This window comes from Gopherus evgoodei, chromosome 7, assembly GCF_007399415.2.
Source record: "Gopherus evgoodei ecotype Sinaloan lineage chromosome 7, rGopEvg1_v1.p, whole genome shotgun sequence".
Lineage (NCBI taxonomy): Eukaryota > Metazoa > Chordata > Testudines > Testudinidae > Gopherus > Gopherus evgoodei.
The window spans coordinates 67,515,655-67,541,097 of NC_044328.1; the positions used below are offsets into that span (position 1 = coordinate 67,515,655).

At 47.6% G+C, this 25,443-nt stretch overlaps 1 protein-coding gene across 5 annotated transcripts in view; it reads right to left on the reverse strand.

The window, feature by feature from the left end:
- Window positions 1-25,443, reverse strand: part of ADAM8 (ADAM metallopeptidase domain 8) — a 108,610-nt gene that overhangs the window by 75,668 nt on the left and 7,499 nt on the right. For all 5 annotated transcript variants that reach the window (XR_004001436.1, XM_030571312.1, XM_030571311.1 and 2 more), the window contains exons 3-5: window positions 18,676-18,752; window positions 16,430-16,508; window positions 13,580-13,656 (exon numbers count right to left, since the gene is read on the reverse strand). Coding sequence is in view for 4 of the 5 variants with exons in the window: in XM_030571312.1 (XP_030427172.1) it covers window positions 13,580-13,656; window positions 16,430-16,508; window positions 18,676-18,752 (233 nt within the window). In the remaining variant the exon portion in view is untranslated. The remainder of the gene's footprint in view (window positions 1-13,579; window positions 13,657-16,429; window positions 16,509-18,675; window positions 18,753-25,443) is intronic.

Sequence of the window (25,443 nt, forward strand, 5' to 3'; positions counted from 1 at the left end):
TGCAGTGACATAGATTGACCCACTGCACTTGAGCGGCTGGGTGCTGTCTGGCTGCAGCGTAGGGTGGGAGCGTCACATTACAGGGAGAAGACAGTCATTTTTTCACATGGCTGGAGCCCCTATCACAGCCAGGAAACAGCACACTTCTCACATGTCCCTGAAGGTTACGAGTTCATGCATATATGTGTAACCAGAATTTCAGCTGGCCACGGTAGCCTGGCCCTTGGCAAGGCCATAGACAGGCCATGGCAGTCTGGCCCTTCCTGGCTCTGGAATCAGAGTGTGGCAAAGCAGCTAGAGACATTATAGTATTAAAGCATAACCACCTGCAGGGACTGAATGTGGAAAAGCCTGAACTGTGGCCACTTGAACTAAAGGAAAATGAATATTAGCATGGAGGCAGTAGCAGCCTCACAACACTGTGTCTGTCTAGTGTAAATGGTGAAATCTCCGTAACTGCAGGTCGCTAAACCATGATCTGAGTAACTCAGTTAGGGGTCTGTTACAGGAGTGGGCGGGTGAGGCTTTGTGGCCTGTGATGTGTAGAAGGTCAGACTAGGTGATCACGATGGTCCTTTCTAACCTTAAAGTCTATTTCCATCTCTGCCTGTGGAAAATTCACCCAGCCCCTCAGTTACATATTCTGTAAAATAGGTGAAGGTTAGCTGCTACCTCTAAGGTAGGCGCATGAGTTGTGAAGAACACAGAAATAACTAGAGCAGTTAAAGAAGCTGGGATTAGAACTCATTAGCATTTAGCTCAGTGCACCTTCCCTGAGGCTACAGAGCAGTGTATGTGCAGCAAGGATGGTCTCATCTTCTCCCCTGCCTCGGGGGGACACTTTACCATGGGACTGAAACCAAGGATGGAATCCAAACCTCTGGGAATGTGGTGGTGTGGGAGGCTCCAGTATGACTCACAGCAACATCTATGGCTCTGATTCCACAGAGAATCCTCAAATAGCAGAGCCTGTTTCCCAGATCCAGTCAGATGGGGCCCACCTCATGGCAGATCCATGAGAATGGCTGATCTTATGAGGTTTCCTAACTGGAGCCATGATCTCCTGGGAACAGCTCATTGGACTGCAGCCCCATCCAATCCAAACCCAAACCTGAGCCAGGTTTATCTCAAACCCACCCTGCACCTTTGTCTGGCATTATTCCAGATCCAGAGCCAAAGCTCATCTCCTTGGGCCATCTCAGGTTCAACTACATATAAATACAAGAAGGCAAGAGTAAGAGCCATGAGTAGGGCCCCCATGGGAGGAGAGGGCAATGGAAAGGGCAAGGCCAGGGCATTGTTCATCACTCTTCACCACGGGGGAAATGTCTTTTCTGGGGTGCTGGTCACAGGAAATCAGAACATGTTCTTGTCAGAGATCAAAGTCACGAACAGGGGAGTTATGTGGCAACTGGAGAGATTTGAATACAGTAAATCACCAGGTCTGGACAGCATCATCCAAGGACTCTGGAGGGAGAAAAATGTGAGACCCAGTGTATCGCAAAGACAGACCCATCCCCTGGAGATGGAGCAGGACAGGCATGACTGTGTCAGCCTCAGGGCTTGTCTACATCACAAAGTTGCAGCGCTGGTGAGGGGGTTACAGCGCTGCAACTTACGAGGTGTACACATCTGCAGGGCATCACCAGCGCTCCAACTCCCTGTTTGCAGCGCTGGCCGTACTCCCGTTTTGTCTCGGGTGTAGAGGATCCAGCGCTGGTGATCCAGCGCTGGTAATCAAGTGTAGACACTTACCAGCGCTTTTCTTGATCTCCGTGGAATAAGCAGGTATCCCAGCATACCTGAGGAAGCCTCTGGTAATCAAGCAGGTCTCCTTCCCCGGTTTGCTCTCGCGTTCCCCGAACCCCCGAGCAAGCAGGTCTCCTTTCCTGCGGTTTGCAGGGGGGTTCGGGGAACGCGAGAGCAAACCGCGGCGAAGCTGGTCTCCTTCCCCGGTTTGCTCTCGCGTTCCCCGAACCCCCCTTGAAGCCGCCCAACAGCGCTGCAGTGTGGCCACATATAACACCACTTGCAGCACTGGTTGCTGTAAGTGTGGCCACTCTGCAGCGCTGGCCCTATACAGCTGTACTAACACTGCTGTAACAACCAGCGCTGCAAAATTGTAGATGTAGACATACCCTCAGAGCAGTGCCTCATCACAGCACCAGGCCAGCTGAGGGGAAGGTCTGATTAAGGACAGAGCAGGATAACTGGAACTTCATCGGGTTTAATTAGGGAAAACAGATCTTCTCTGCCCTATGAGAATTGCCTGCAGATAAGCTATTCACTGATCAGCTGCAATCTCAAAAGATGTTACCTAAGATGCTTCACATGATACTGTTACCATAATACCTAACTAACTGTGCTACCTCAGGTGGGGAAGGAGCTAAAAGCAGGAAGCCTCCAGGGCTGTTATGTGTTAATGAAGGGCACAGTGAAAATGGTCCCTCCTTTGCCCTTGATGAAAGGACAGCACATACAGAACTAATGAGTGAAACAGCTACTGCACATCATGAAGCATGAGACACTCATGGCCTCAGGGGCCAGAGAGGCCAATGGAGCATTGAGTGGAGTCTAAAAGAGCTGGGTAATTCCTTGACCACTCAGCTGATTTGTTCTCAGAGAAGCTAAGACAAAGATGAGGGGAATCATGCTTTCAGGTGGAAGCTAAATCACTGCACAAGGCAGGAAGAAATTCCTGCTGGGCTGTGCTCCATGACCACCACGGCACAGTTAGAAAGGGGAATGATGAACCTGAACTTCTGCAGCATCCATATTGACCTGAAATGGTGGCAGAAAATGGGACTAGATCACCAGTAGAACTGGTTCGATCCAGTATGGAAGGGAGTTGAGAGACCAGACTAGATGCACCAGGAGCCCAATCAGATAGGACTGTGAGGTAGGCCACCTGGCGGAATGTACCTGTAGAGTGGTAAAATGGAGCAAGTCCTACATTCGTCACTAAGATTAAAATTAAACAAACATGAAACTACACAAACTATTAGCAAAATGTAGCCTGGGGTAAGGCTGCTGATCCAATGTTAGAAACAATTAATTATCACAGAAACTGATCTAAGGGAACAAAATCATTACAGTTCTGTTACTTTCTGGAGATTCTTAATTTCTCGTGTGGGGAAAATCTTCCTGGGTTCATTCTGCTAAGGACAATATGAGTGGGGTGGTGAGCTAGCTTAGTCATAATGTTATCACTTTAATTCTGGTCTCCAAAGCACCCAGATGGCAGCAGCACATGCACCAGGGAAGGAAGCTGCTATCACTAACAATGATTTAACTCCTGAATGACTAATTCAGTGAGCAACAATCACTCCCTGTTTTAGTTTATTCACAATTTCCTCTAAGAATATATTTGATTTCCCTTCCCTCTGCAAAGGACTTATTTTACTTGTTTTCTCTGAGCTGACTGAAAAAGCGGGAGAGACATTTCAAAGACACTAGGCACGTGTTTGCTTTGCGTACCTTTTAATATCAGATGCCAAAGACAGCCTTTATGGTTTATCAGCCCAGGCATAAACTCTAGATTTTGCACTGCAAGGATCAGGGTCTCATTAGAGTTGTTCTGAGAAAGATGGACAGAAATAATTGATGCTGTTAAGAGATAATCTGGGCTTTTCGCATCAAAGAGCCATTTAGCAAAGACTACAAAGCAGATCTGACAGCTATGAGTTAAATGGAACGGTCCTTCCCAGCAACAGCAGAGAAACAAATCTGCAACTCTATCATTCAAGGAGAGTCTATTTAAGATCCAATATACAGCATAACTGGCAATATCACCAATTCTTAAGTACTGATATTAGCTATATTGTGAGAAAAATATCTCCACTGAAGTCAATGGGTCAGACTCAGAGGCAGTGTGCAAGGATATGTAAGCTAGCCTTGCCTAGAATCTAACTCTCTTAAACACACTTATCCACGCATAAGGGAGCCTAAATTACTGTAATGTACACACCAAGGAGCAGCAAGGTGGTGTACGGAGAGTTTACTTCAATAAGGGGGTGGTTGTTGTTGCTTTTCTTGCTATGCTCCTCCCTTCTGGGAAAGTCTAGAGCTCACAGAATATCAGGGTTGGAAGGGACCTCAGGAGATCATGTAGTCCAACCCTCTGCTCAAAGCAGGACCAATCCCCAGACAGGTTTTTACCCCAGTTCCCTAAATGGCCTCCTCAAGGATTGAGTTCCCAACCCTTTGTTTAGCAGGCCAATGCTCAAACCACTGAGCTCCCTTCCCCCTCATGTAACATTCAGTGTGTGTAATCGTTGATTCCTATTTCTGTGAGGTTTTGGTTATAACACAGGTAAGTCACAGCCACCCTGAGAACCGATGTGTAAGGAGGGCAGAAGCAGGGGTGAATCGAGGCAGGGAGACTAAAGATATGTCTGTACAGCCCACAGACACATGCCTCCCAGCCCAAGTCGACACACTTGGGCTAATGAGGCTCATGCTTGCGCTCTAGAAATAGCTGCATAGACAGCACTTTGAAGTTACGACTCAGGTTGGAGCTCAGGTACTGAAACCTGCCCGCCTTCCCTAGGCTTCAGAGCCTGAAAGCACTGTCTGCACAGTTATTTTTAGAGCGCTAATGTGAACCCTGCTACTCCCAGTATGTTGACTGGGGCTGGGAGGCTCACTTCTGCGGCTGTGTAGATACATGCTATGGGGCTCTTGCCAGGTGGGGCATGCAAGCTGAGGTGCTGGGGAAGGCCTAAATTACACTGGTTTATACTTTGGCCCATTTGTTTTCTTGCATAATTCTCCTTTCCCACCATAAAGGGAAATAATCTCAAACTCCCCAGGAAATGACTGGTGGGGGCAGAAGCTGAAAGCTGGGACATGAGCAGAAGCAGATTATCTGTGGGAGCAAACCATCTGGGAAGAGTTTGAAATGTCAGAAAGCCAGAACACAGAGAATGTGCAGTCTAGGGGGAAACCAGGCGCTTTCACTGTGACAACAGGAGAAGTACATGTGTACCAGGAGAGATCAAGAATGTCTAATTTCAGCACTGAGTTTTGTGAGTTGTCAGCAGATGTGCACAGGAATCTTCCAGCCATGGGACTGTTAGCTGTCTGTTATCATACACATCTGTGGTCTCTGGGGATTAGTGAGGGATACGTGAAAGCAATGTCTCAGCAGGAATCATCAGTGTAGAAGTGAAGGGATGGTAACATGTAGCATATCTGGGGTAGTTTGTGTGGAGCAGGCTCAGTATTTGAGTGCAGGTCGGGTGTAGGTAGCTCCGATTCCCTACGCTTGACCTAAACCCAAATTTTGCATTAGCAAATAGATATTAGACAGGGTCCTACAGGGCTCGTGTGCTCTGTCCCCAGAGTGTTCCAGAGCAGGTGAGTGCTAGTATGTGTGCTCGCATCATGCTGGGGTGTGGCACAAAGAGGGCAGAGTTAAGGTTGCATTGTGGGGTTGGTGTGGACTTTAACTCTGTAGTTTCTGGTTTTCAGAGGTTTGAGTGTAGTTGAACCTGACATTCTGGAAGGGCACAAGATACCACTGGGCAACTTTAATGCTGCGTTAATGAAGGCTTTGGCTTGCTTTAAAAAACCAACAACAACAACAACAAAACTCAGTACACCCATATTCCAGAGCCCAATGCACGATCTCCAAACTCTAGTGGAATCTCTGTTCCTTCTCTAACATAAACAGTCATTTGTTTTACAACAAGTGCTCACAAGGGCTGTGTGCAATACAGGGGCTATGGTTTAAGGTAAAATTTGGGTACACTTTCTTTCGGAGCAAAGGATCTGGGATTTCTGAGAGTGGCCAGTGTCAGGGTTTGGATATCACAGGGAAGTGTTTCAAGGGAACTCGGGGACTGGAGTGCACCTGTTGTGAACCTGCTGGGCAAAGACAGGAGGGCTGGTGCAGCCCAGAGGAGAGTACTTGAGCAGCTGACAGGCTGGTGGTGTCAGGAAGCTGACACCCAGCCCCCCCGGGACAGATTCTCCCTCACTAAAGAAAGGCAGTAACAAGGTGATTCAGCCCTTGGTACCCCAGAGAACCATCAGACCATGCATCAAGCAAGTCTAGGGGCTGTGTGATGAGGTGATCAGCAGATGAAGCCAGGGCTGGAGACGGGACTGTGCGCCCCTACCCTGCAACTGGGGTTGGATGGCTGGAAGCAGCCCCCGCCCTGCGGCTTGCAGGGGGGGTGGGAGGGACAGACACTGCAGCTGGGCTGTGAGCCCCTGTCCTGGAGCAGCGGCCAGCTTGGGAGCGGGAGCTGTGCACTCCCCATGGCTGCAGCCCCGCTGTGTCCCAGGCCCGCGGCTTCCACCAGGGGCTGCAGTGGGGACTGTAATGCAGACAGGCCACGTGCCCCAGCCCCGCAGCAAGGGCCATATTGGGGGAGCCGTGTGCCCCCCTCGCTGTATCCCAGGGCTGTGTGCCCCCCCTCTGCAGTTGGAGCTTGGCAGGGGCTGCAGCCGTGGCTGCACATCCCTGTCCCACAGCTGCGGCCCACTCCAGAGTAGGGGCTGTGTGACCCCCTCGCTGTGCCCCATCCCCCTCACCTTCTGCTGGGAGCTGCAGCAGAGCTTCCTTTGGGAGCTGCAGCTGGGACCTCATGCCCTTGCCAGCGGCTGCCGTGGAGGCCATGTGTTCTCCGTGGCATCCCAGGGCTGCCGCCAGAGCTTGGCAGAGGTCTGCAGCCAGGGCCATGCACCCCATCCCATAGCTATAGCCAACTCTGCAGTGGAGGTTGTGCACCCCTGCTGCAGCCACTGGAACTGGGGCTGTGGGTCCTCCCCTCCCCCAGACTCCATTCCTCCCCCCTACTTAGCCTCGACCCCAGTTATTTTTTAATAAAGTGACAGATAGGTCACAGGCTCCATGAATTTTTGTTTAGTGGCTGTGACCTGTCTGTGACTTTTACTAAAAATAACTGTGACAAAATCTTAGTCTTATTTATAACTTACAAAGCAAAAAACATTAGCTAGAGCTGTGGGCCCTGGAAAAGTTCCATCTCAGAAAGGAATGGGAAAGGTAATCTGCTTGCACTGCCCCTGACATCCTTGGGTGCAGGGATGAGAAGGAGATGGCAGGCACAGACCAACAACGGACATGGCTGATGAACTGTCATCCAGGCTCAGGAGCATGGAGCACATGCTACTCAAGTGGAATGCACATGGGACCTTCATTCAAAAAAGAACCATCGATCCTGTACAAGGCCTGATCCTGTACATTTGCTCTGAGCATGTTTACAGGGTCAGGCCCCAGTGGTGAGACAGACAGGTAAATATCTAGTTATAGAATCACGCTTTGTGGCCTCTGGGGATTCAACTTGAGCTAGGGTTCTGAGCAGCTCATTCGCTACAGGGTGATGTCAGTATTTAGGTGGTTTTGCACATGCTCACTGTAAGAAACAGATTCCTCCTATGCTCTTCGAAAGCATGCAGTGTAGTAGTAATTGTGTTGGTCTCAGGATATTACCGAACTTGGTCCAATAAAAGATATTACCTCACCCACCATGGAAGGCAGACAGCAATGAAGGGTTATGATAAAAGAATATAAAATAATGAATGGTCTAGAGAAGGTAGATTGGGAACATCTGTTCTCCCTGCCTCATAACACAACAAGGGACATTAAATGAAATTGAAAGAAAGGTGGCAAGTTCAAGACTGATAAAAGGAAACACTTCTACTCAACATGTAATTAGATGGGGGAAGTCATTGACAAAGAATATTGCTGAGGGCAAGAATTTAGCAAAATTCAGAGATGTTGATATGGATAACAAGAATATCCAGAGGAGTTAGTTTTTCTGTAAGACAATAAATCTCCTGCTTCGGGGCTTAAACCAATCTCTAGCTATTAGGAACTGGATAACACTTCTGCTGGAAGGGAAGAGCTGCGAGTTTAGACCACCTGGGATTGCCTAAAGAAGCCTCCTATGATCATCTGCAGGCAGAAACAGCAAGAGCTAGTCCTTCATCACCTGGAAGGGCTGGGAGCAGAAGGTGGCCAATCAGGGCACAGCAGGTCAGATAAAAAAGGCTGTCTGCTTCTGCTAGAGGCCAGTTCTGGGTGATGATGGAATAAGAACCAAGGGAGAGGGGCAGGGGCTTGTCTGAGAGCTGACCTGGCTGAGGGGGCTAAACCATGGAAAAGGCAGACCATTGTGAAACTGGGGCAGGAAGGGGCACTCTGGTGGTGAGGGCACACCATAACATAGGGACTACAGTCTGGATCCACTGGGGAGAACTACCGAGTTGTTTCTAGGAACTAAAACCAGGGGTAGGGTGTGGGGCAATTACTGCACCGTCTGGGCAGTGCACACTTCCAAAGTACCACCACCCCTGGACAGAACTGCACAGACTGGTTTGGAATGGGTTCCAGAGGCCCACGAGACAAAGAATGGGCTTTTGGTATAATGGGCCAGCCTGAACTGTGTGATCTTAATTTTGATGCAAAAACTGACATGAGACTGTAACCAAGAAGGCAAACCCTGTTGGAAGGAATGGAACCTGCCAGGGTCTTCCTGTGGAAGACAAAAGACCCCTCTGGTAAGCCAGCACACGTGTGGGCAGTGCATTGTTTTAGGATACAGGTTTTCTCTGTAATGGTTTTGTCCTAAATAAACGAACTGGGAAAGCTGGCTGGTCGCTGGTAACCCTCTCATAGACCCTGGGAGAGAGCAGAACAGCTGGTGTGGGACTAAAGACAGACCTGCAGACCTAAATCCTCAGTCTGGAAGAAGGATGAAGGTCCCCACCCACAGAGCGGGTAGAGGTACAGTTAATCCCAGAACTGGAACTCTAGCCACTGTCAGAGAGAGAAGCCTGGACTAGATGAACAGCAGATCTCATCCAGTCCAGCAATTTCTAGGTTACTAGGGGTCATAAAAACAGTGCATTTTTTTTTACACTCTTGTGAAAGGTGAGAACTTCTATGTTTCTTTGGCTACTTTAAAACAATAAAAAAAAAGTAAAGTGAATAAATGTGAAAGATATTCAGATAAAAGACAATTAAGAGGGCTTGTTTCTTGGCAAATTTAAGGACTTAGCCTATGTACGTGCCATATAAACAGGCTTTATCAGAAAAGCTTAAATCTGAGAAATCAACTACCAGCACCTGAAGAAATCAGGACACCGAGCCCCCGAGAAACTGGATTTAGCTTCAATGAACCCATTGCTAGGAAAAGAGAGGAAAACAGTAATCTCTCAATTATTTATCAGCCAATTAAATAGTAGGAATGAGCATTTCTTTGCATAATTAATTATGCTTCTGCCTGCCATCAACAAGGCCGGTAGTCCCCCTACACATGTGTCTCTGGCAGAGGTAGCAGGTAACCTGCAAAGCTTTCCCCGCCAGCTTACTGAAGTGCTGCCAGACAGCAGAATGGGCCCTGTCCTGCTGCATCCTGAGCCACTTTCCCTCCCCCTTCTTCTCTCTCACAGACATCACCCCTTCCATCTTCTCGTCTCCTTGAGTCCCCTTCATTCCCCTCTCCAAGTAAGTCAGCTGACACACCATTTTGGATTCCTGTCCAATCTGGAAATCAAAACATTTCTCTTTTCAAAGACTGAAAGTGAAGGGGTGGGAGGAGACAATCACAAAAAATGTTTAGATAAATCAAAACCAAAACCATAAATTTTATTTTCCGTGAGCAATGTGAGAATTTTGTATGTATGCCTCAGTTTCCCTCTGTGCTTTGCATTGCTATGCTCTGAGGGTAAAGACAAAGGAGGAGGTGTTTGGCTCACTAGTAGCCTGGTTGGAGATCAGAGTCAAACAAACTGGACAAAGTTTACGCACACATGAATGGAGGATCCAGAAGAGACAATGGAAACCCCAGTGGCTGGGACATTCACACCTAGTGACTTACAGCCCAGAGGAAGGAGGTGCCCCCCCGCCGCTCTCTGTTGGGAAGCAGAGCAAAGGCCCAGAGCTGGAGAACAAAGGGGAAAGGAGTCAGGTGGCTGTGCTGAGAACTGAGATACAGGGGATGTCACCTGGAACTGACAGACAGAGAGACAAGATGGAGTCTACAGCAGCTTTGTTGGGTGGAGCCCTGGGGTTGGCCAGTCTGAACTCTGTCTTAACCTTTGTTTCTTGATGCTACCCTAAAGACTTGCTGCTGCTGAACTCCAGCTGAATACTAATCCCTACTCTGCTTTCGAAAGGCTGCTTGGTGCCACTGCAAATACCTACTGAGCTGGACTGATCCCTGAAGAGGGTCAAAGTCTTTCACCCGGAGTGAATCTCAGGCCCCTATGCTAAAAAATCAGGTTGTTTTAACTACATTGGTCAGAGGTGTGAAAAATCCACACCTCTGAGCAGCACTGTTAAGCCAACCTAAATCCCCTTGTAGACAGTGTAATGTAGACCCAGCTACTGCCTCTCGGGGAGGTGGGTTTCCTATGCTAATGGGAGAATCCTGTACAGATGAGCTGCTGTAGCACACAGATATACCCTCAGCTGGACTCACTGAGCAGAGCTCAAGATGTGAAGCAGGAGGGCAGGAGCCTAGAGGCTCAGTATCAGAGGCAGTGAGGCTGTGCAGCCTAACCTGAAGGAAGGAGTGAGACTACTCGGGGGTAGGGTGACCAGATAGCAAGTGTGAAAAATCGGGACACGGGGTGGGGGGTAATAGGTGCCCATATAAGAAAAAAGTCCAAAAATCAGGACTGTCCCTATAAAATAGGGACATCTGGTCACTCTACTTGGGGGTCTGGCACACCGAAGGGTTCCTCCAAGGGACTGTTTAAAAACGGGGTATAGCACTGATCCTGTGGATCCATGACAACCCCACTTGCAGGCTCAGGTAGCAGAATATCAGCTTCTGGTATGTCATGCTGCCTGGACATAAGTGATTCAATCAGTCTCATCATGGCCACCTAAGACATCTTGTCTTCAGGGCCAAATATTATATGAATCTCTGTCATTGTGCAGAAGGGCAGACACAGCAAATCCAGCAGGGTTCTCTGCCTTTGTTTACATTTACATTGATAAAGTGACTTCAAATTAAAGAGTCTGAGCTGTAAAGTTCAGATTTGGAACCAGACACCCCCATAAATCCTGAGTATCCACATCTGGGGATTGGTACAGGCCCATCCCTAATACAAACATTTCCAAAAGTCAGACATGCAGAGCCAGAACTCAAGAATACAGCTCAAAGCACAGTCAGCACTGACTGTAAATAATTCCTGACCAAACACTTCATATACAAATCACAATGTCCAGATCTAATTTCATCTTGGTTCCCCCAAAGTCCCCTATGGTTACAAACAGATCGAAAAATCATGTTCCCTTCCTCTCCAGAAATGCTGTGCACTGTAAAACAGCAGCAGTGTTTCACCTCAGAGATGGCTGCATTTCAATGGTTGGAGAAAGTGATTCCTGTATAGATACAGGGTGCAAAGTACTTTAGAATTCTTTGTTTTTCAAAAATCATTTAACATTTTTATTAATGACCTGGAAGAAGAGGACTGGACTAGAAGACCTCTCAAGGTCCCTTCCAGTCCTACTATTCTCTGTTCTATGAAAATATAAAACCATCACTGATCAAGTTTTCAGATGACCCAAAGATTGGAGCAATGGTAAATAATGAGGACGACAGGTCACTGATACAGAGCAATCTAGATCACTTAGTAAACTGGGCACACGAAGACAATATGCATTTTAATATGGCTAAATGCAAATAGGAACAAAGAACGTAGGTCTTTCTTACAGGCTGGGTAAATGGACACGAATCAGACATCAAGAATTATAATATTCAAAAACCAGTTGGAGAACACTTCAATCTCCCTGGCCACTCACTACAGACCTAAAAGTCGCAATATTACAACAAAAAAACTTCAAAAACAGACTTCAAAGAGATACTGCAGAATTGGAATTAATTTGCATATTGGACACTATCAAACTAGGCTTGAATAAAGACTGGGAGTGGATGGGCCATTACACAAAGTAAAACTATTTCCCCATGCTTATTTCCCACCCACCCCCACACACGGTTCCTCACATCTCCTTGTCAATTGCTGGAAATGGACCATTTTCATTACCACTACAAACAGTTCTTTTTCTCTCCTGCTGATAACAGTTCACCTTAATTGATCACTCTCCTTATAGTGTGTATGGTAACACCCATTGTTTCGTGTGTGTGTGTGTGTGTGTGTTCCTACTGTATTTTCCACTATATGCATCTGATGAAGTGGGTCTGTAGCCCACAAAAGCTTATGCTCAAATAAACTTGTTAGTCTCTAAAGTGCCACAAGTATTCCTGTTCTTTTTCAGATACAGACTAACACGGCTGCTACTCTGAATTCTATCCTGGGAAGCGGTGACTCTGACAAAGATTTGGGAGTTGTGGAGGATAATCAGCTGAACATGAGCTCCCAATGTGATGCTGTGGCCAAAAGAGCTAATGTGATCCTGGGATGCACAAACAGGGGAATCTTGAGTAAGAGTAGAGAGGTTATTTTACCGCTGTATTTGACACTGGTGCAACCACTGCTGGAATACTGTGTCCAGTTCTGGTGCCCACAATTCAAGAAGGATAATGATAAATTGGAGAGGGTTCAGAGAAGAGCCATGAGGATGATTAAAGGATTAGAAAACTTGTCTTATAGTGATAGACCAAGGAGTTCAATCTATTGCTCTTAACAAAGAGAAGGTTAAGGGGTGACTTGATTACAGTCTAAGTACCTACACGGGGAACAAATATTTAATTCTGGGCTCTTCAATCTAGCAGAGAAAGGTGTAACATGAATCAAGGGTTGGAAGCTGAAACTAGACAAATTCAGACTGGAAATAAATTGCATATTTTTAATGGTGAGTGTAATTAACCATTGGAACAATTTACCAAGGTCATGATCTTAAAATTGTCAGTGATGGAGAATCCATCAAGATTGAATGTTTTTCTAAAAGATCTGCTCTAGGAATTATAGTGGGGAAGTTTTATGGCCTGTGTAACACAGGAAGTCAGACTAGATCATCACACTGGTCCCTTCTGGCTTTAGAATCTATAAATCTATGACTCAGGCCAAAAAAACATGAGATTTTAAAAATAATAAAAGTTTCATTCATTGAATTTGCCTTTTGGTTTTTGAGCCTTCAGGGGTCACATTTTCAAGCTATTCTCCACAACCAGGAGCAAACTGACTTTTTCCCCTAAATGAAAGGTGAAATTCCTCCCTGAGTCACGTGACTCCAGTGGGTGGGGCTTTATAGAAACCCCAAATGAAAAGAGGTTTGCCATAAAAGTCGTGAGAGTTGGCAACACTGGTTTGAAAGTACACCAATATATTGTGACATCACTGTATTGCGCAACATAACTAATAGATCCTTTAGCCAAACCACAGCTATACTGTTCTTCTGACACAGTGACACATTGGGGCTGAGTCTCTACTGACCTGCACAGTGTATAGTCATTTACACTACTGCCAAATGGGTGTAAAACGCTACCAGATCAGAATAGCAGCATTTTATACCCAGTCTGGACTACTGAAAATGGCACAAGTGTGGGGCACAACACACTCGGGCCCCCTGGTGCTTTTTGCTTTACATGTTTGGGTTCTGATGTTCCCTCCCCTCTGTGCCAGTTAAAGATCATACCTGAGTCCTCTGCAGGTACTGATGCTTGCCGCTGAATCACTGTGACCATGAACATGCCCATGATAAAAGCAGTGATCCTGTAGCAGAGAAAGCAGAAGTCAAAAGCCAATCAGCACCATACGGGGGACACTTAGGGTAGAAGAGAAGTCACTAACAAGGTACAGATCCTGGAAAGCCAAGATCTGTTACAGAGCTTCTTCCAGGCAAAAACAAACCTTTCCCACCTCATTCATTACCCATGCACAATTTTCAGATCTTTCAAGAAACACAAGTGCTCCAAACTGCCACCTGAAGAGCACAAGAGTACAGGAGGTAAAATATCTTTTATTGGACCAACTTCTGTTGGTGAGAGAGACAAGCGTTTGAGCTACACAGAGCTCTTCTTCAGGTGACCTCAGGTAAGCCTGAAAGCTTCTCTCTCTCACCAACAGAAGCTGGTCCAATAAAAGATATTACTTCACCCACCCTGTCTAAAAACCTGGGACCAAGACAGCTACAACAACACTGCACACCTGAACAGCAGGCAATTCCACACCATACATGAGCAATATGCTACGGTGACATGGGTAGTTTACAATCATGGGCAAACTGGAGACTTGACTGGATCAGCACAATAAACAACACAGTACTGCTCCTGACTGCCATGGTGCCTGAGCACAGAAAATGTAATCAGCACTAATACACACACACAGAAGTCTTAGCATTTCAGAATTCTGCACATAATATAATGACAGATCCTCACAATCCCCAGAAAAGCAAGCCAGGGCTGTCCCATTTTACCAGAAAACAAGGCACAAATTGAGGAAGCAACCTGACCAAATTCACAGAGTGGGATTAAAAATCAGATGCTCTGAACACTCTGAACTCCCAGCTGTAAGTGCTGGCTGGCAGGAGGGGAAAAGACTATAAAGGGGCAGGAGTGTTGTCCCCCAGTGTAGGCCCAGGAAGAAAAAGCATCCAGGTACAATGTGAGCATTATCCCCACAGAAGGCAGGGAACAATTGGGAGGCGGGGAAGGGAATCCAGGAACAGAGCAGGCTGTGGCACGGTGTGGGACACACAGGAGTGTCCAAGGAAGCTCATAGGTGTTGTGCCCCAGAGTAGGCCAGGCCAACATAGGAAGGGAGCATGGGAGCATTCAAGAAACAGCGTAGGTGTTGTCCCCCACAGCAGGTAGAGGCTCAGGAGCTTCCCCTACAGAACTACAGAGGTTCCTCTCTATCTGCTGCTCCACAGGGCAGGTGTGCAGCTACAGGAGACATGTGGGGCAGGACGGTGAGGCATGGGGTGGGAGGAGCCCTGGTCTCGCCAATCCAGGCATTTGCAGAGCTGCTGAAGGAAGGAAGGGAATTCATTCAAATTAGCTATTCTCCATACACCAGCCCCCTATCTGCACTGTGAAGCAGCTGCTAGGGAGAGGTAGTGCAGCCTAGAATGGGAGTGTCTGCCATGCACTGCAAAATGTAGCTGAAGTCTGGAGGGCCTACAGGGGCCACGCTACATCCTAGCTGCCCTGGTCATGGGGAGCTGTGAGCCAGCTCCGCAGGCCGAGGACTAGACCCTCCTAACAATCTCATTTGCTGGGGCTAAATCATTGATGGCACTTCCCAGTGAAGGGCTGGGGTTGCAGCCCATCATGCAGAGCCCAGGTGGCCTGCTGAGTGTGTGCCGGGGTTTGCCCAATAACACAGTTAGAGTTTACAGAGTGCTTTGGAAACATTATCTAAAACCATTAGCCCAGAACACCAGCAGGGCAGGGAAGAATAATTATCCGACGTCAGTCAAACCTCATGCTCCTGAGGGCTGCTCTGACCGCTCACCACTGAAAGCAAGTTCGCCGCTAATCTCAGTGACATCGTTTCTATAGTGGGAAACCAGCTCATGTACTCAAAAGGAAGCATGGCTTAGTGGTGAGAGGTTACGGTGGGGTGTCAGAAGAACTGGGTTCTGCTCCTGGCTCTATCAATGAGTGGTACTTGTGCAATTGTGTGCTCTCTGAGCCTTTGTTTCCCTAGCTGTGACATGGGGTTGACAATATTATTGCTCTCTCTCTCAGAGGATGTGAGGCATTCCTTGGTGCTTTGAGATCTTTGCCAGAGAAGGGCAAAGCAATGTTATGGTCTAACTCAGCCAGAAGCTACTGGACTCAATACAGGAGTCCCTGGGTGAGGTTCTCTGACCTGTGTTATATGATCCAGTCTGACCTGTAACTGTCCCTTCCAGCCTTAAGGTCTATGGCTTCTATGAAAGACCTAATGCCAAATGGCTTGCTTGTCAGGAGGCAGGTGGGAGAAAAAGCACCTGGCAGCCTTCAGCCCCTCTCCTACAGACAACATCTGCATCTGCAGCCTTCGGCAAGGACTCATTGTGGACTTGCCCCCCCCCCATGCGTGCAGCGCTGTACAGAACGCAGAGGGCGGGCAGGCATGTACACGGGAGGCAGTAGGGTGACTGCCAACTAGATGGGTCTTACATACCCACAGGTGTCTGAAGGAGAAGGTGAGTGCCCATTTCCCAAACATGTCATGGATCATATGAACAGCTCAGGCTATCTCTGCTCACAGAGCCCCAGCCTGTCATCCAGCAGTAAAGACAAAAGGATCTGAGCTTCCTCAGCTCCATACCTGACCAATAGCATCTCAGGCACCCACAGCATAGCACCGAGCACCAAGGAAATGTGAAGTATCGAACAAGATGTCTTGGTTTGCTGTGAAAAGGACTGGGGGAGACACCACAGGTTCTAATGAATTTGTCTTGAGAGTCCAAAGCCTCAGCGCAATCCCCCAGCCCCAGTATATCTCTTCTAAGAAACATGCACCAGATCATACAGCACGGCTCTTGGATTCATACCTGAGTGTCTGGCTTCTCAGTGACCTCGGTGCCGTTTTCTGAGTAATAGGTTTCAGTGTAGTGCTCCCCAATCAGTCCCCTGGAAAAAAAAAAAGAGACAGACAGTAGCAGTGAAGACTCACAGTGCCACCCACAGTTCCGAGGGACAGAGAACCACATGGTGTAGGAGGAATCAGCATTACCCTGTACCCCTATGGCCAAATCCTGCTTGTCTGACTCACGCCAGTGGGTGCCACTGAAGTCAGCAGTACTGACACTGCTCTCAGTGCCAATACACCATTGAGGAAAGCAAGCTGGAACTGGCACCGCATCACTGCTTGAGCTCCCACCAGAAAATCCCATCAATGGTTCCTCATCTTTGCACTTCTGATGCATACTATATAGAGGGAGGGGGAAGCAGCATCCTGCAGTCTCCATAGAAGAAGCTGTTGGTGCTTCTGTTGGGGGTAGGGTGATCAGATCACAAAAATAAAATATTGGGACACATGGTGAGGGGAGGCAGGGCAGCCACAGGCTCACCGCCCCCACTGAAGCCATGGGGGAGGGAGGTGCACAGTCCTAGGAAGCCACGGGTCGGGGGGCACATGGCCCCGGCTCCGGCCCCCACTACAAGCATGTCAGTTGGGGTCACACAGCCCCGGCTCCAGTCCCCTCTGCAAGGGGGGGAGGTCTCAGGGCTGGGGCAGGGAGCTGGGACGTGGGAGAAGGTTTGGGATGCTGACTCCAGGAGGGAGTTTGGGTGCGGGATGGGGTGCAGGCTCCAGGCATGGCTTACTTCAGGTGGCTCCCAGGAAATGGCGACAATTCCCTCTGGGTCCTAGGCGGAGACACAGCTAAGTGGCTGTGCGCGTTGCCTCGCCCGCAGGTGTCACCCCCGCAGCTCCCACTGGCTGTGGTTCCTGGGCAATGGGAGCTGCAGAGCACATGCTCATTGCGGGGGCCGCACGCAGAGCCCTCCGTGGCTGTCTCTGTGCCTAGGATCCAGAGGGAACTGTCACCACTTCCAGGGAGCTGCACAGAGCCAGGTAGGGAGCCTGCCAGCCCTGCGCAAACTGGACACCTGGCAACTTTACAATATTGGGACAAATGGCATCCCGACTGATGTATGATCTGGAAGCAGGACAAAGAGTTAAACATTGGGACATCTGGTCACCCTAGATGGGGTCATGGAACAGTAGCTGTCATTGATGTTCTGTCTGCTGAATGGTTTGTAAGCAGATGCCTGACTCCCTGCCCTGCAGCCAGCGCTTGGGGTGGGTTCACTGTCACCCAGACCATCACCATAATTTACTGAACAACAGGCTTCAAGAAGACAAAGTCCTTCAAATGGAGTAAGAGGGACAGGGCCAGCAGGTGGGCAGGGACTAGTTTCTCCTGCCTAAATGCTGGAGGGGCAGCCATGGATCTTTCCCCATCTGGATCACAAAATTTTGTTCCCCTGCCATCAATATGCCAACTTGTACATGCAGTTCCCTTGTAATGAGCTCCACAGCGTACAGTAACAGTAGTGGGAGACTGACACTTTCCTCCTTAAGAATGGGGGTCAAGAGGTAAATGGGTCCAGCAGCTGAGAGCGTCTATAGTATCCCAGTGGAGGCAGACAGGGCCGACGAGAGGTGGGGAAGCCAGTACAAATTACCGGGGCCTGGCTGTCCGGAAAGGGGCCTGGGGCCCAGCTTCCCCAGCCCTGTTTAGCCAGTCCACTCTTGTGGGGGGGGCCCAAAAATTCTTTTTCACCAGGGCCCGAACCCGCTCTCGGTGGCCCTGGAGGCAGCAGTGCAACTGCCAATTACATCTCAGACAGAGCTCAAAGCAATTTGAGTAATATTGTCTCCTCCTAAGTTCGATGGGCTGAAGAGATGGTATTTGATGATAAGAGTTAGACCATTGTGAAGGGGACAGAATAAAAACGTAGGTAGGCCAAGGGCTTGAGTCTGAGGGTGAATAAGAGTTAGGTTTAGGTTCATATCGGATGGTTCTGTGTCAGAAATGGAAAATAAACCCCCTCTTGTTTTAGATCTGAACCTAAACCATTGCAGGGGCCATTTTCAATACAGTGATCCAAAGTCCCTCTGAAATTAAAAAAGGTTCAGCTAGAGTGTTGGCTTTCCTCTAGCTTTATGCTCTGCAATGTTCCACGCACAATCTACACAAAGTGGCCTGGGGAGGAAGCTAGATTTGAAACCTACTGGCCTAGGGCTTTCATTAGGGAACCCTGCAAGCCACACTAGCCACTGCACACTTACTTGTTCTTTTCCAGTCGGAGAACATAGTTCCTTCCTTCTGCACGGATGCTGTAATGAACGTGGTCCGGATACGTGTTCTGCACGGAGTAAAATAACAACAGAAACTTGTCATCATCATGCTAAAGAGGTATGAAGTAGAAGATTTCTATTGTGTGTGCTGCGCAGACCTCTGAAGACAGTCACATGGGACCTCAGACTCATCTACCCTAGCCCATTCAATGTTCCTCTAGTCATATGTGGATTTTGTTGAAATATTCTACTGACATATTTCTGCCCTGCTTTTAAAGGTGTTGTGCATCTGCAGGTCCCATCAATTCACGGTTTGTGTGAGTGCCCAGCACCTCTGGAAACCCAGCTATACATGCTTACTGCCAATTTATCCATTACAGACATAGTACAACAAGTGGAAACCAACAGCCAACTGAATCAGCACAGAAATAATCTCTGTTTGCAAAACCCAGTATGCTTTGGATTAAAGAACACTGAAGACAAGTACATAGTGGCTCTCAAACTTTTTTACTGGTGACCCCTTTCACATAGCAAGCCTCTGAGTGTGACCCCCCTTATAAATTAAAAACACTTTTGTATATATTTAACATCATTATAAATGCTGGAGGCAAGCAGGGTTTGCGGTGGAGGTTGACAGCTCATGACCCCCCATGTAATAACCTCGCAACCCCCTGAGGGGTCCTGACCCCCCGTTTGAGAACCCCTAGATTAAACTAAGACTCAGTGTTCACATCTGGCACAAGGCCCCAAGTTGTTGCACAAGGAACTAAAATCTTACTGCTCATCAAAATGCCTTTTTTGGCATTTAATTCATTTACTCAAAATCAAGAACCACAGAGTCCCCTGATAACTCACCTCCCTGACTCACTAATACTTCCCCTAGTAAAAAGTCTTCCTTCTCTTTGACTGATCGCGCACACAGCCTCATTGTGCGAGAATCAACTTCTCTTCCTGTGGGCTCTCAAAAGAAGATTGTCAGGAAGTCATACTGAAGCCACTTGGCCTGAAGAAATAAACTCTGCTTCCACAGTTATTCTTTATTCCTACAAGCTCCTGCAGTGCACAAGACACAGCACCTTTTCACCAGTAAAACAGATCATTGCCATTACGTTTCTGAATAGCCCCCCAACTCCCATGTGTGCATAAGCACGGGTGGGTGCCGTAAAAGGGACAATTAACAGGCAGCTAGGTCAACTACATGCGTGAACATACTGGAGCACATTTCTTGGGAGCTCACTTGCGATGCAAACAAGCCGGAAAGCAGCCAGATCTGGCCATCTGAGAAGCCCTCAGCAATGTGTGCCAGACTGCTGGGCCACATCCTCACCTGACCTGGGTGCAGGGAGCACAGCAGGGCACAGGGGAGGGGTTATGGTCAGAATGTGCTGTGCTCCAGCAATCCCCAGCTGGCGGAGTTTACAGCAGCCCCACAAGTGAGAGGACATATGGCAAGGAGTTAAAGCAAGGGACTAGGAGTTGCAACCAAGAGTCAGGATGCCTGGGTTCTTTTCCTGTCTGTACCAATAAACTTGCTGTATGACCTTGGACAAATCATTACCGCTCACTGCCTCAGTTTCCCCATGGGGGGACACTCCCACATACCAGTGACAAGAATTGTGAGTTTTGGCAGCTGTTGTAAATTGCTTTAAGATCCTCAGCTGAACAGTAATGCTAAGGAGCAATTACACCCTTGGAAGTGTGGAGGCCTCCCTCTCCGATTAATGGCAGCTAACCAGGCGACCAAGCATCTCACAGCAAAGTTGCTGGCTAAGGCTCTTCTCAGATGGAAGCCACAGCTGGCGGAAATGGTGAGGTGAACTCCTTGGGCACCACAAGCCAAACTCAGCAGCTCTTGATTTGCTGGGGTTTGCTCTCAGCTGGAGAGTTTGGCCTCTCCTGTGGGTGATGGTATAAATTACCACACGACAGTCTGGAATTCCCCCCAGGAAAGCATTGGGGAGCTGCAATCAGATGGGGGCTGGGGTTATACGGAAAGTATTTCTGTGCCACAGTCAGAACCAGCTGGGACAGGCAGCATGGTTTTCCTTGTGAGTCAACTGTTCTAATTCCATTGCCTTGTGTTTTTACTTCGGGCTCTTCCTGGGAATGAAAAATCCATTTCTGGTGAAAAAAAAAGCCCCATTGCCTGCTGAGTAAAATGCAGCCAGGGTCTCTCTGCCCCCTCAAGTGGGCTCTGGCTGCAGCCCTGGGAAGTGAGGGGCTCTTCAGCAAAGTGCTGAAGACTGAGATGCGCTGTCACCTAAACAAACATGATGCCTAAGCTGGAGACGCAGGAACTGTCTACGGTGCTTGGTGATAAATTCTTCTTAGATGAACGTTAGCGTCTCTTTTAATGTCCGCCAACAAAATGATGCTTTGTTATTGTTGGCAACTTCAGAGACAGAAACCAATCCTTGAGAAATGCAGATCTGCAGAAAAGCCACTGAAGGTGCTTGAAGAGAACTCTGACTGCAAGTCAGATGGGAAAGGAAGAGCAGTGGCCATCTTTCTGAGAAACCACAAGAAATGCAAAGCTGTTTAAAAGGGCTGATATAGCTTCCCCCAAGCTCCTACTTCCAGAGAGTTTTTTGAGTGTTTCAAATGCAGAAGGTCTGACTCAGAACAGTGCGGGACTGAGCCTGGACTCTGGTTAAACTCCTGCTCACTCCAGTGCCTGCTGAGTAAGTCAGGGCAGGGCCAGGGCTGCAGGACTTGGCCTGAGGTGCAGAAAGAGCCATTCTGGACAGGCAAAAAACTGGGACAGACAGGCTCAGGCACTGGGGGCTGGACTCTTGGAATGCTTCTCACCCCGGTGAGTCAGCAGGAACTCCAGGAGATACACCAGTGTCAGCAAGAGGGGAATGACGGCCCAACAGCTACCTGTGCAACAGCAGGTCAGGGTGGTTTGGTCATTTCTTCACCTGGTGTGAAACGGACAATGGGGATCTAGAGAGCACACTGGACTAGATCCTCCAGAGCCAGTGCACCGGGAGAGGAGGCAGAGGAGAGGGGGAGCTTTACACCATCTTTCTGCCCCCATTATCTGTGGGCCAAACCAGCCCCTGGTATAAGTTAAAGCAGTCTCAGGAGCACCCTCACTTGTGCTGGAAGAGAGCAACCAACGTAATTGGTGTGCATGCACCTTAACCCTGCCCCCACCGCCTCTGTCCTAGAGTGCTCCAGCTCATCATCCCCTACACAAAGGACAATCAGCTGCTACCTGAAACTCACTGCTGTGGGTTTGTTTTTTTTCCAGTGTAGATGTAGCCATAGAAAATCCCCTGCAAGTCATCCCATCTCTTAAAATGAGCAGATCCAGCTCAGGAGCCCCTTCTGACCACAGCTGTAGCAATATGGCTTGGGGAGAGAGGTGACCCCTAAAGCAAATGTTATTTGGGGAGGAGAGTCCACTTTTAAGGCAGAGGGTACAGAGCATGTTGATGGCAAGTTGCTTTATATTTTTTAAAGGTATCAGGTTTGCAATATTAGAAACAGACCTGGGGAAATGGCTGAGAGGACAGCATGAGCCAGCTTCACCATTTGTAACCTGGCCATCTTAAACATGTGTGGATAAACCACCCTCTCCCTGCACCACTACATCCCATCATGCACTGCAGTCTCCCACTGTATGCATGTCTTACAGATATCTAACAGATGGATGTACTATTACATGTGATCTCCTCCCTTTGGTATCAACACTGAAGAAAGAAAGGAGGAAAGTTGTTCCATGTGCACAGCACAGATGGGATCTCTAAATAGCCTAGAGAATGTTTATTACATGGACAAGTTTAGGTTTCTGGAGCAAAAGAAAACAGATGCCTTTGGGAAGAATTTTTGAAGCTATTTTATCTGAAACGGTTTGACTCATAAGTGAACATGCTGTACCAAGAATTTACTAGGCAATTTATATCTCAAAATTGACATGATCCCTAGGTCTTCTGAGGTGCTAATGTTTGTGCTTTTAAGATATGATTCCTGGTGCTTTCTGAATTTTAAAGACTAAAATGCAGTCAAGAAACTGCCATTAGGTTATGGTCACAAATTCAGCCTTGCTGACTCCAAGCATTCAAAAGTCATGTGTCAAACCCCAACAAAAATAAGATTGGCTTGAAAATCGTGAGATTTTTTTCAAAATAATAAAATGTGGATTCTTTTGTGTTTGGCTTCTTTGTTCTGAGCCTTTTGGGTTCATGTTTTCTTGCTTGTCTCCACAACCACAAGAACTAGTATCAGACATTTTTAACCAAATGAAAACTGAAATTCTCCCACATTCACATAAATCCAGGTGCTGAGACTTTAAGAAAACACCAAGTATCACAAGACTTGTGCTAAATCATGAGAGATGGCAACACTGCAGAATGATCTAACATCCTTTCTGCTTCCATTTAATCACTTCTTCCCCTTATCCCATCAACTGAGGTCGGGTCACCATGTAAGCATCAACCATCTTTGTCTGCGGAAGCATTAAGGTCCACCTGCTTACCATCTTCTTTGATGCGATCCATCCATCATTTCCTCAGGGTCTCTTTCCTATCGTGGTATCTTCACTAGGTCCCCTTCATTCATCCTCTGCACATATCTGAACTGGCGAAGTCCCGATTCCTGGATTTTGTCAGCCACATCATGTACTTGGATTTCCATCCTAAAGCTTTCCTTTTGACATCTCCCTCTGTGTGTAACTCCTCTTCTGGCACTCATCTTGAACACCTGTAGGCACTGAACTCGGCCTCTCTGTTTTGGCCATGCTTCTGTACCACTGTTCTCCACAGTTCAGTCTCAGTGGCGGATGTTTGTTATACACAGCCCTTGAGATATTATTCCACACTTCTCCAGCATTCCCCAGTTTGGACTGGGACTCACATTCAATCTCACCATTTTCCATAACCCAGTCGCCAAAGTACTTGAATTGGTTGGTCTGGTTTAATTCCATTCCATTAAGTTCTATGTCAAGTTTCCCTGTGGCTCCTCTACTGACCCATGACCTCAGTCTTAGTCAAGCTCCTTTTCATCAGATGACAGCTTAGCTGACCAAAGCACTGATTTATTATTTTCTCTAGGTCTTCTTTTGAGGAGGCCCTTATTGCTACGTTATCTGCATATAGCGGCTTCTCCCCTTTTCCCACTGACATCTTCCTGCTGATGCAGTCCATCAAAATGATAAAAAGCAGCGGGCTGAGGGCCAATCCTGGGTGCAATCCAACCTCTACATCAAAGGGACTTGTTCCACAATATGTTCTGATCTCTGTTTTAGGTGATCTATACTGAGCATTCACCATAGCTGTTAAATCCGTAGAAACATCATATTTCCTCAGCACTGGTGTGAGCAACCTTCTGTCCACTTTATCATAAGCCTTTTCTAGATCTGTAAGAAGCTATCCTGCTGGTGCTTGAGCTGCTGCTCCATCTCTTGCCAGTTTACAAACACGGCATCCATGCACCTCATCCTTTCCTAAAGCCACACTGTTCTTGGTCAATGAGGGGTTCCACCATTCTTCTAGTTCTAGCATCCAAGATATGCTCCAGTATCTTCATCCCATGTGACAACAGCTTTGTCCCTCGATAGTTCCACATTCCTGGATGCTTCCTTTCTTATGTATTGATACCAGGATAGACTCGCACCAGTCTTTTCTTGCCATACAGCTTCAACCACTTTGATCCATTTCATGACTCTCTTGCCCAAGACTTTCACCAGGTCTGCTGTCACTTCATCAGGTCCCTCTGCCTTATTGGTCTTTGTTCCCTGGACTGTATTTCCCATTTCCTCCTCTGTTATGTCGAGCTCAGGCACCGCATTAGGATCATATGTTGGCAACATCACAAAGGTTTTGCCTCATTTAAGTGACTCTCAAAGTATTGTTTCCACCTCTCCTTCACTTGTTCAGGTGTTACTAGCAGTCTCCTCTGATCACCATTCACAAACAATGTCACATTACCATCCTCCTTTCTTTTGTGTCTCATTTTTTCAGTGCTGCTGAACTTTCTGCCAGCCAGCTGTGGATCGTTTACAAGCTCAGCGTGCCAACTGTCTAGCACTCTCTTTGCCCTTCTTCACTGCCCATTTGGCAGCTCACTTTGCTTCTTTGTATTTGCTTTCATTTATGCTTCATGGGTTCATTTCTTTTCTTTATGCACCATTTTCTTGTTTCAGATTGATACTTGCACTTTGCTGGTCCACCCCACTCCTCTCCTTTGGTTTTCTCCATCATCCATAAACCTCTTCCACCACGGCAATCCACATTCTTTAGAGGTGGCTCCACTCCTCTTCAACTGATGCCAAATTTGTTTCCTAACATAGATTTCATCCTGCCACAAGTGATTCTAATTTTGACCTCAAGTACAACAAAAGGCTGCTTTGATTGGTCTCTCAAGAATGCCATCATTTATGATGGAGATGATGCAGAAAGCTCACATTAGCTGGTGTCATTCATCCCATAAGGGTCTCACTTTAAAGGAAGTAAGACTCTGAGTCTGGATCTTTGCTGACTGTGCACTCAAGGTGCTTGCCAGACAGACCAAGAGGGAGAAAATTCCTTTCTCTGAACCAGTGTGCATCTCCTGGGGCATTCTCTGTTGATTTCAGTATATGTTTGGAAGGGAGGGATGGCCCAGTGCATAGGGTGCCAATGTGGGACTCTGGAGACATGAGTTCAATGTCTGGCTTTGTCACACTAGGCAAGTCACTTCACTTCCAAGGGGCTGTGAAGATAAATGCACTAAAAATTATGAAGTGCTCAGATACAATGCTGAGTGGGGCCACAG